Source organism: Oncorhynchus mykiss, chromosome 18, assembly GCF_057628025.1.
Source record: "Oncorhynchus mykiss isolate SJ-2025 chromosome 18, ASM5762802v1, whole genome shotgun sequence".
Classification (NCBI taxonomy): domain Eukaryota; kingdom Metazoa; phylum Chordata; class Actinopteri; order Salmoniformes; family Salmonidae; genus Oncorhynchus; species Oncorhynchus mykiss.
The window spans coordinates 62,522,815-62,534,572 of record NC_143039.1 but is presented as its reverse complement, the minus strand read 5'-3'; the positions used below and the strand labels follow the sequence as shown (position 1 = coordinate 62,534,572).

Below are 11,758 nucleotides of genomic sequence, written 5' to 3'. Positions count from 1 at the left end.
TGTGTGTGTGTGTGTGTGTGTGTGTGTGTGTGTGTGTGTGTGTGTGTGTGTGTGTGTGTACACACACACGCTCCTAAATTCCTGGGCGCATGTGGAAGAGTGATACAGGTTTTCTCACAGCAACAGTCCAGAGTATCCCAGCTGTATATCCCCCTGGTACACGGCTCTAATTCTGCCAAGTGATTTACATGGAACGTCTGCACAAAACCATTTCCTCCCTGCTCGCCATCCAATACACACATTATAGACCTACAAAATGTATATATATGTGGGTGTAAACTGGAGCAAGAGCTCTTCAGAGGACGAGGGGCTTACTTCACACTGACAGTCCTCACAGTGTGTCCATTTTCCACTGTTTATCCTCTCTAACGTCTCCGATTCCAGGCGGGAGAGTGGATATAGGATTGATTTAGTTAGTAATGAAGGACAGCCCCTTCCCTGAAGGTTGGAAAGCACACATTGATTGTATCAAACCTATTTTGAACTATCTACAGTATTTTGGAATATTGTAGAATAAATATCGGTCTTTGATTCTCATTATGTGCAGAGTAACCTTCTCACCTACATATTCAAACCTCATCCCTATCTTTCAATAATAATAAAAACATGAATCAAAGCTATAGGTAAAAGCTGCCTTTATAAGCTTTACCATTAAAATCATAAGCTTTACCATTAAAGGGGTTAACAGAAATTGATCTTAGATCAGTGTCTAAGGGGAAACTCTTAAAATGAGTGACCTGCAGAGGGAATGTTTTTGGAGTGAGACAGTGTTGGGGAATGCAATGCCCACAGTGACCTCTGGTGGTTTCTGTCAGTATGAACACCACAGAACAATACATTTGTGTGTGTGTGTGTGTATGGCCAGCCATGTGTGCTCTGCTGTGATTGACGAGGTGAGTGATTTGCCTCAACAAGCGATTGTGTTGGTGACTCCTGGATGATGTCAGTTACGGGCAGAATGGACCTCTGGTCTTTAATGACAACCTGCCCTGCTAGCCCTGTCCAAACACCCCGCCCACTCATTCACTCACACACACACACACCCCTGTTCCAGACAGCCTGTTATTAAGTGCCTGTTCCTAAAACATGGCTGTCAGACACACACACACATCCTGACTGTTTCCATGAAGCCTGAACAAACATCTGAGCCTTTAGGTCTGTGTAATTGTTGTTTGACTGGACTAAGCAGCTCCAGAGGAATAACTGCCTCAGTGCACTGGGGAAGGGTGTGACACTTCATTACGTGTGAAGAGACCTGCAGCAGGTTAACATGGAACACAGATCCTACTATGTACCCTCATGGACGCACACATCCAACATGTGTTTTCTACCAGCTTTAGCTGTAATATGTAATTAATAAAACTTAACAGATTGACGTATCAGCCTACTTAAATGAACATACATGTGGCTGTATCTTTTTTTTTAATTTAATGCATAGACAACAAATAAACATATTATACACAGACATTAACAGAACCTCTGATCTTATATTTAAAAAACTAAATGTCAAAACAAAACTTATCATGTCAAAATCTGGTCCACCGTGTACAACACAATTGACTTGGTAGTGAAACCATCACATCACTTGGTAGTGAAACCATCACATCACTTGGTAGTGAAACCATCACATTCCATTCAGTGATCTAAATTGATTAAATGAACAGAATTTAAAATCAAAAACATTTCCATTTGTAATGGGCCAGGAGCTTTTCCTGACTACTTTCACTAGACAAAAAGCCTAGACAATATCTAAGGGACAACGTTTTTCTCAGAAATTAACATATGTGATGAAGTGGCCAAGGAGTTCCTCATCCCAGGAGCAGAGATTAAAGGGGAAAGGTCAGGGGTCATATGAGCAGACAGTAAAGGTCAAGGATCATAGTTCAGCAGAAGTCCTTCCATAAACCAAACGGTGCATCTCAAAGGCCAAGTCCTTCCCTGAGTTGAACCCTCCTCTATCTATCCATTATCTTTACACGGTGCAGATGAAGGGAAGGAGACAAGGAGAGGAAGATAGAATACGTTTGAGACACACCCAAGGACTTAATTTCCTTGTCTCCATTCTTTCAGTGAAGGGTTACCCAATACCTCTTTCTCGCCCTCTCTCTCCGTACCCCCCTGAGTGACATCAGATTCAGGATGGATGGAGAGCGAGAGGAGAGGTAGAGGTTTCTCTCTCTCACTCACGCTCTGTGTGTTTCTCTCACTCATCCCCGGCCGGTAGGTTCTCTTCCATCCTCTTGATGAACTTCATGCGGATCTCTGTGACATTGTCTCCTCTCAGGGTGTCCTGAGAAAACTTCACATCCACTGCCATCTGCACCTTATAGGGGGAAGAGAGAGAAGGAGATATTAGAAAACTTCACATCCACTGCCATCTGCACCTTGGGGAGAGGAGGTATTAGAAATGAAGGGGGAAATAGAGAACTATTCTCATGACACATGAACATAACATAAATCACGCAAATATAATTTTCACACTACCGTGCTCTGATATTTTTATATATCAGGCTCGGTTAGGCTTGTCTCAGTAGTGTGAAAAGGCCTAAAGAAGCTCTATCTTTACCATCTCCAGAGCTCCTCGGAGTACCCCACACAGCAGGTTGGAGTAGACCAAGGAGCTGTGGTTGTCAGGCAGCTCTACAAAGTCCACTAGGGGGTTACTCTCCAGGATGAGGGAGAACTCGTCTCCCGCCGGGCTCCAGTTGGTCACACTGGGGGTGATGCCCAGGTACATCTTAAACGCCACCTGTTGAAATACACATACAATCACACAATGCTGTTAATGTTACTGTTACAATGGTGTTACATGTGCTGTGTTCATAATGGAACAGAGACCATCACTCCCTTACAAGATTAATCACTGAATGCCGACACTTACACTTTACATTGAGAGAGGGTTGAACAAGCCAGGGTGTGTACAATCTTTCCTTACCAAGAATTCCCCCTTGTTGAGATAATCAGCGATCAAGTCACTGGTTGTTAGCCAATATCAAAGACTGCTAGCGAGAGCTGCCCTGTCGTGCAGTCGCGTCGCTGAAATCTGCATAAACTGGGAACATTTTCAACTGGTCTCTAGCTCTAGCTTTGTGGGGACATCGTTACATCAAAACGATCATTAGTAAAGTTGCACTTGAAAACACTCTTTATTTACCGACTGCCTCAGACCACTCGTAGAACAGCTAAGTGCATTGTTAGATGCTTTGATTGCCCTTCCACACCACTTTATACACAGAAGATCTCTGCTTAACATAGAATCAAGCTGTTTCTCTGCGACCGCCGATAACTTCGTAACGCAGTCGACTACAAATACAAAGTTGCCAATGTCTTTGAACAAGCGAAGGATAAAGAGAGGACTCAAATGAAAAACGAGATGACTATGGGCTACATAATCATTAGAATAAGCCGCCTCAATATTTGCAGCCATAAGCTGTATCTCTACGAGCTGATCCGTGGTCAGTATTTTGGATCTTCGGCCGTTGTAGGAACGATGCATTGTTAAAACCCTTCTAAGGCTAAGTTGCATTGCTATCGGGAAACCGGGCCCAGAGTGCTAAGTTGCTGTGTGTCTTCATGAACATGTCCGGTCACTGATAGCTAGGTTGCTCATTATCTCGGCAAGTCTGAACAGCAGTTGAGGCTTACAGTTTATCATCTAGACCAATATTCCATACTACTGCCTTCCATATAACTGAACCATAGGCCTACAATGCAAGATTACACCTGTGAAACAACTTAGCAGAACTGTTAGAACAGACAGTTAATTGCATTTCAACCACAAGATGGGAGAAGTGGTTTTGTGCTTAAAGTCTACAGTGGTTTGGTATCGGGCCTGCTGTTCAACAGTTTACCAATGTAATGTACAGCAGACTACTGTCTGACCACATAGTCACAGGCACAAGCGTGTGTGTGGTGTCATCCCTTCAGTGTGAACTAATATATTTGGCCGAGGGGTTGGGTTTCACCCTAGGTGTAGGTTGACCGTGCGACTCAGACTACCGTATAGCAAAGACAAAAAGCAGTGGGGAACATGAGCCCACACACACACACACAGGGGCTGGGGCTAGTTGGCGTTGCGGTGACATAGCTGGGATGCTTCCCTACCTGCGTGAGTGCAGAGAAATGAAAAGCAGTAGAGAGGATCTATGAAAGCTCAGAAACTATGCAGACTACTGCAGGTTGGAGTTCAAATTCCAGTCGCCAACTCTCTCGCTCTCTAACTCACTCACAGTCAACCTCATTCTCTCCCTCCCTCTTTTTACCAGCTCTCTCCCTCTCCCAGATCTCAATCTCTCTCGCTCTTCTTCCTTGTCCCTCTCTTTCTTTCTCTCCCTGTCCTTTCTCTCTTCATCTCGCTCTTCCCCCTCTCCTCTCTCCTTTCTGGGAGCGTTCCAAGGACACGCTCTGATTGGCTCGGGGACGTCCCCACTACCTTAGCAATGACATCGGCTGTTTCTCGGAAATCCTGACACCTCCCAACGCTGGAGCGTGCCAAGAAGTCCTCGATGAGACGCACTCCGATATTGTATCCCCTGGAAAAAAAACAAAAGAGTGGGGAAAGAGTGAGTAAAGGAGAATGAGTGCTAAATGCTATACAAATCAAATCAAATTTTATTTGTCACATACACATGTTTAGCAGATGTTTTTGCGGGTGAAGCGAAATGTTTGTGTTTCTAGCTCCAACAGTGCAGTAATATCTAACAATTCACACAACCTAAAGGTAAAATAATGGAATGAAGTATATACTGCAACTATAATGCAGTATATACACATGAGTTGAGTAAAGCAAAAAATATGTAAAAATTATTAAAAGTGACCACTTCAGAGCAGAGATTCCACATCTCCGGTAAAGATTTCAGACATGTACACTGGCTTAGTCAGACCTCAACACAGAGCTGAAAGAAAGAGGGAGATATAGAGAGCAATAGAGAAGCATCTGGACCCTAAAGGAGTCAGATGAGATCATCACCCGAATGAACCATATTTGGGGCAGACCATGCTACAGTAGGTATATTAGTTAAGCCAAGAGCAGAATACCTTCACAGGCCATATCACACAAGCCCCATCTCTCAGCCTCAAAAGATTACTTTGCCATTTTATTACTTTGGAAAAGTTAACTACACCTTTAAAGGTTTCTAAGCCAGCATAGACCTTTACTAGACAGCACAATTATTCACAATGGGTACACCACCACCCTTTTCCCCCTTTCAAATTGATTTTCATTTGTCTGTTCCTCAAAAGAGGAGGGGATGGAGCCAGTAAATTCCAGGAGACGGTTGGAAAGCGAAGAAGACTCCTAACATGGATGTGTGAAAGGCGATTACTGCCCTGGTTGTGGACCACCTGTTACATCTCTCACACACACACATTAAATCACTAGTCTACTGGTGTCAAGTTTTAGAGGGATGGAGAATTTGCCAGTGTGGTGTAGGTTGATGGGAAACATCAGAGGCAGAAAGCGCTAGCACCACGTTGTCCATTTGCAGAGTAAAGGATAAACTGAAAATGAAACACAGAGGAGTGGCAGAATTTACAGGTTAAGATCAAAACAGTGCACTTCTCTCTCTCTCACACACGCCTCAATTGTTCTCCTTGTTTCCTTTCATTGATCACGTATAAGTGCGAGAGAGTTAGTTTGTTGAGAAGAGACTCACATCTTATCCAGCTGTTTGTTGACCTCCTCGTCATTCTCATAGTCCTTACACAGCTGGGTTACCAGGGCCCCGTATGTCAGTGTGAACAACTCTGCGTTCTACAAGAGAGGAAGAGAGAGACAGGAAAAGAAAGGGAGAAATAAAAACGTAACTGTCAGCACCCCCTGGTGTAACAAGTTCAAAACAACAGACATCTTTTATTGATTCAAAGACAGTGAATCATTTATTGTATTGCAGATGCAGCACTTTCATAAATTAATCCAGCCTGACTAAATTATGTAGACTTGGTTCAGGTACCTACCATAAAGACAAGTACCAATATCATACGGCATATTATGACTTTACAAATGCCATCCATGCCAGGGTAATAGTTAATATGCTTAGCAAATGCAAAAGGTAGCTACGCCTGAATAGTCCCTTTTTTTGTAACACTTACTGTCATTTTGGTAGCTAGCTAATTTGCAGTGACTGAGCGTGTCTGCCATCTCACTAGCTAGCTAATGAAATACTAGCTAGCAGGGTAGCTTCCTGTATTTGTTATTCATTGATTTCTCACGTAATATCTAAATTGCACTACAGCCAAGCTAATATGTCCTTAATACCTTATCAAAACACGCATTATCAGATTAACATAACGTGTTTTTGGAGGTTAATAAAAGGCAGCTTGTCGTCTAAATTAGCCACCTAGCGTTAGCTTGTTTACTAACTACCTAGCATTCATTGAGTAGCCCGAATGCTAAGCAGAACGCGACTTCTTACCATCTTTTTGCTGTCTGTGGTTCGGTTGGATTGCCTTGACATAGTGTATTGGGTTACAGGCTTGTAAAGATGACTGGGTATTTATCCTTTATTTATTTGTTTATTTGAAAGCGGTCCCCGTGATCTATTTTCTGTATCAGCTGTCAAACACCCAACTTCCTGAACACAAGCTGGAACCGGAAGCAGGGGAGGGTTGTGGAAAATAGCAGCACCATTATCATCATCTGGAATACATTTTCTGCCTGTGGTGAAAAAATAAGTAGCTAGCAAAACACAAAGAAATCTCGACGTTCATACCTCTCAAAATGTCTAAACTGGCATTGTTCAATGTGTATATAACTGAACGGCTAACAGCGGTGGCTGTGGAGATAGCCGGGGTGGTAGAGAGAACAATAACAGAATACCAGGAAGAAATCTCTCGTTCAAAGGAGGAGAACGAACGTCTTCGACGGCTGCTGGATTTCAAACTGCACAGAACAGGTTTGTTTCGATTTAAATCAAACGAATCGGGTGGTTAGTTACTGATGTAAAGACCCACTACTTGCAATGTTGTACTTGAATTCGCTAACTTGAATCAGCAGTATTTGGGGATTTATCCAACTGTAAACTAACTAGCTAAACATACTGTAAACAAAACCAATTGTATTGCATGAGTTTCAAAGGCGAATCCCAAGACCCTATCAACCAAGTCCAGGGCCTTTAATTATGATCGAGGTGCGAGTCCCTTCACAGTGAGCAAAATGATGTTGAAAATGCTTATTCTATACGTCTTTTCCAGACATCGAAATAGGTCAAACATTTGTTATGAATGAAAGTTGAAAATATGTATTCTCCGGATGTTAAACACTTAACGTAATTTTCCTGGAGAAAGACTTAATTTACGGACGTTGAAAACACATATTTTAAAAAGGTTGAAAATACATTTTACAGACGTTGAAAATACTTTTTTTTAATATAATTGTTTCTAGAGCCAGCTTTTAAATGCATGCATTCACTTATATCCACTTCATTTTTTCTTAACGCTTTTTAAACACTGAAATCAAACATGGAAACTATTGCTACAACTTCATGTGTGCTAGCGCATAAAAATAATTAAAATGCGCACCACTACAAATCCCTGCATTAGCATGTTTCTGTAAGCTGATACATCATGACAAAATACATAATATTACTGTCCTGCTAATATGCTTGGACCTTGTAGGCTATACTGCCTAGAAAAAAACCCATAACTGATTCAAATGGTTGCCCAATCAGGCAGGCAAGATCAAGTCCAGTAGTGCAAAAAAGGTATTAGGTGAACAATAGTTAAGTAAAGGAATAAAACAACAGTAAAAAGACAGGCTATATACAGTAGTGAGGCTATAAAAGTAGCAAGTCTACATACAGACACTGGTTAGTCAGGCTGATTGAGGTAGTATGTACATGTAGATATGGTTAAAGTGACTATGCATATATGATGAACAGAGAGTAGCAGTAGCGTAAAAGAGGGGTTGGCGAGTGGTGGGACACAATGCAGATAGCCTGGTTAGCCAATGTGCGGGAGCACTGGTTGGTCGGCCCAATGATGTAGTATGTACATGAATGTATAGTTAAAGTGACTATATGATAAACAGAGAGTAGCAGCAGCATAAAAGAGGGGGGAGGCACACAATGCAAATGGTCCGGGTAGCCATTTGATTACCTGTTCAGGAGTCTTATGGCTTGGGGGTAAAAACTGTTGAGAAGCCTTTTTATCCTAGACTTGGCACTCCAGTACCACTTGCCATGCGGTAGAAGAGAGAACAGTCTATGGCTAGGGTCTTTAACAATTTTTAGGACCTTCCTCTGACACTGCCTGGTGTAGAGGTCCTGGATGGCAGGCAGCTTAGCCCCAGTGATGTACTGGGCCGTATTTACTACCCTCTGTAGTGCCTTGCGGTCAGAGGCAGAGCAATTGCCGTACCAGGCAGTGATGCAACCAGTCAGGATGCTCTCGATGTTGCAGCTGTATAACCTTTTTGAGGATCTCAGGACCCATGCCAAATTCCTGAGGGGGAATAGGTTTTGTCATGCCCTCTTCACGACTGTCTTTGTGTGCTTGGACCATGTTAGTTTGTTGGTGATGTGGACACCAAGGAACTTGAAGCTCTCAACCTGCAGCCCTGTCGATGAGAATGAGGGCGTGCTTGATCCTCCTTTTCCTGTAATCTCCTTAGTCTTGGTTACATTGAGGGATAGGTTGTTATTCTGGCACCACACGGTCAGGTCTCTGACTTCCCTATAGGCTGTCTCATCGTCGCCAGTGATCAGGACTACCACTGTTGTGTCATCTGCAAATGTCATGATGGTGTTGGAGTCATGCCTGGCTATGCAGTCGTGGGTGAACAGGGAGTACAGGAGGGGACTGAGCACGCACCCCTGAGGGGCCCCTGTGTTGAGGATCAGCGTGGCGGATGTGTTGTTACCTACCCTTACCACCTATGGGCGGCCTGTCAGGAAGTTGCAGAGTGAGGTGTTTAGTCCCAGGGTCCTTAGCTTAGTGATGAGCTTTGAGGGCACTATGGTGTTGAACACTGAGCTGTAGTCAATGAATAGCATTCTCACATAGGTGTTCCTTTTGTCCAGGTGTGAAAGGGCAGTGTGGAGTGCAATAGAGATTGCATCATCTGTGGTTCTGTTGGTGCAGTATGCAAATTGGAGTAGGTCTAGAGTTTCTGGCATAATGGTGTTTATGTGAGCCATGACCAGCCTTTCAAAGCATTACATGGCTACAGACGTGAGTGCTACGGGTCGGTAGTCAGGCAGGGAGCCTAGTGGTTAGAGCGTTGGTCCAGTAAACGAAAGGTTGTCGTTCTGCCCCTGAACAAGGCAGTTAACCCACTGTTCATAGGACGTCATTTTAAATAAGAATTTGTTCTTAACTGTCTTGCCTAGTTAAATAAAATAATTAATAAAAATAGTCATTTAGTTAGGTTACCTTCGTTACCCTGCCTCATCTGACGAGCATCGGAGCCGGTGTGGTACGATTCGATCTTAGTCCTGTATTGACGCATTGCCTGTTTGATGGTTTGTCGGAGGGCATAGCGGGATTTCTTATAAGCTTCCCGCTCCTTGAAAGCGGCAGCTCTACCTTTTAGCTCAGTGCGAATGTTGCCTGTAATCCATGGCTTGGTTGGGGTATGTATGTACAGTCTCTGTGGGGACGACGTCATCAATTCACTTATTGATGTAGCCGGTGACTGATGTAGTGTACTCCTCAATGCCATCGGAGGAATCCCGGAACATGCTCCAGTCTGTGCTAGCAAAACAGTCCTGTAGTGTAGCATCTGCATCATCTGACCACTTCCGTATTGAGCGAGTCACTGGTGCTTCCTGCTTTAATCTTTGCTTATAGGCAGGAATCAGGAGGATAGAATTCTGGTCAGATTTGCCAAATGGAGGGTGAGGGAGAGCTTTGTACTCGTCTCTGTGTGTGGAGTAAAGGTGGTCCAGAGTTTTTATTATTTTTTTTTTATTTTTTTTTTTTCTCCTCTGGTTGCACATTTAACATGCTGATAGAAATGAGGTGAAACTGATTTAAGTTTCCCTGCATTAAAGTCCCCGGCCTCTAGGAGTGCTGCCTCTGGATGAGTGTTTTCCTGTTTGCTTATGGCGGTATACAGCTCATTCAGTGTGGTTTTAGTGCCAGCATCGGTCTGTTGTGGTATGTAGTAGAGGTCGACCGATTAATCGAAATGGCCGATAAATTAGGGACGATTTCAAGTTGTCATAACAATCTGTAATCTGCATTTTTGGACACCGATTGTGGCCGATTACATTGCACTCCACGAGGAGACTGCGTGGCAGGCTGACTACCTGTTATGCTAGTGCAGCAAGAAGCCAAGGTAAGTTGCTAGCTAGCATTACAACTATCTTATCTTATCAGTCTTAACATAATCACTAGTTAACTACACATGGTTGATGATATTACTAGTTTATCTAGCTTGTCCTACGTTGCATATAATCGATGCGGTGCCTGTTAATTTCTCATCGAATCACAGCCTACTTCGCCAAACGGGTGATGATTTAACAAGCGCATTCGCGAAAAAAGCACTGTCGTTGCACCAATGTGTACCTAACAATAAATATCAATGCCTTTCTTTAAAATCAATACACAAGTATATATTTTAAAACCTGCATATTTAGTTAATATTGCCTGCTAACATTAATTTATTTTTACTAGGGAAATTGTGTCACTTCTCTTGCGTTCCGTGCAAGCAGAGTCAGGGTATATGCAGCAGTTTGGGCCGCCTGGCTCGTTGTGAACTGTGTGAAGACCATTTCTTCCTAACAAAGACCGTAATTAATTTTCCAGAATTGTACATAATTATGATATAACATTGAAGGTTGTGCAATGTAACAGCAATATTTATACTTAGGGATGCCACCCATTAGATAACATACGGAATGGTTCCGTATTTCACTGAAAGAATAAAGGTTTTGTTTTTGAAATGATAGTTTCCGGATTTGACCATATTAATGACTCAAGGCTTATATTTGCGTGTGTTATTATGTTATAATTAAGTCTGTGATTTGATATTTGATAGAGAAGTCTGACTGAGCGGTGGTAGGCAGCAGCAGGCTCTTTAGCATTCATTCAAACAGCACTTTCGTGCATTTACCAGCAGCTCTTCATTGTGCTTCAAGCATTGAGCTGTTTATGACTTCAAGCCTATCAACTCCCAAGGTTAGGCTAGTGTAACTGATGTGAAATGGCTAGCTAGTTAGCGGGGTGTGCGCTAATAGCGTTTCAATCGGTGACGTCACTCGCTCGGAGACCTTGAAGTAGTTGTTCCCCTTGCTCTGCAAGGGCCGCGGCTTTTGTGGAGCGATGGGTAACGATGCTTCGAGGGTGGCTGTTGTCAATGTGTTCCTGGTTCGAACCCAGGTAGGGGCGAGGAGAGGGACGGAAGCTATACTGTTACACTGGCAATACTATAGTGCCTATAAGAACAACCAATAGTTAAATGTATATGAAATGCAAATGGTATAGAGAGAAATAGTCTTATAATTCCTATAATAACTACAACCTAAAACTTCTTACCTGGGAATATTGAAGACCCATGTTAAAAGGAACCACCAGCTTTCATATATTCTGAGCAAGGAACTTAAACGTTAGCTTTTTTACATGGCACATATTGCACTTTTACTTTCTTCTCCAACACTTTGTTTTTGCATTATTTAAACCAAATTGAACATGTTTCATTATTTATTTGAGGCTACATTTATTTATTTTATTTATGTATTATATTAAGTTAAAATAAAAGTGTTCATTCAGAATTGTTGTAATTGTCATTATTACAAATAAATAAATCGGATGATTTAAT

At 42.6% G+C, this 11,758-nt stretch overlaps 2 protein-coding genes across 5 annotated transcripts in view; one reads left to right on the top strand and one right to left on the bottom strand.

Moving 5' to 3' along the window:
• Positions 1-1,319: 1,319 nt before the first annotated feature.
• On the bottom strand, positions 1,320-6,846 carry tppc3 (Trafficking protein particle complex subunit 3). Of its 3 annotated transcripts, XM_090206630.1 has the most exons (6): positions 6,414-6,838; positions 5,655-5,752; positions 4,433-4,532; positions 2,567-2,749; positions 2,188-2,323; positions 1,320-1,970 (listed from the first exon to the last, which is right to left on the bottom strand). In XM_090206630.1, exons 1-5 carry the CDS (start codon positions 6,453-6,455, stop codon positions 2,204-2,206), a joined length of 543 nt encoding a protein of 180 aa, XP_090062756.1. In that variant the 5' UTR covers positions 6,456-6,838; the 3' UTR covers positions 1,320-1,970; positions 2,188-2,203.
• Positions 6,574-11,758, top strand: part of LOC110496552 (geminin) — a 26,045-nt gene continuing 20,860 nt past the window's right edge. The window contains exon 1 of one of the 2 annotated variants that reach the window (XM_090209071.1): positions 6,574-6,893. In XM_090209071.1, the coding sequence (XP_090065197.1) occupies positions 6,719-6,893 (175 nt within the window). In that variant the 5' untranslated portion in view covers positions 6,574-6,718. The remainder of the gene's footprint in view (positions 6,894-11,758) is intronic. The other variant, XM_036953300.2, reaches the window with a different exon arrangement.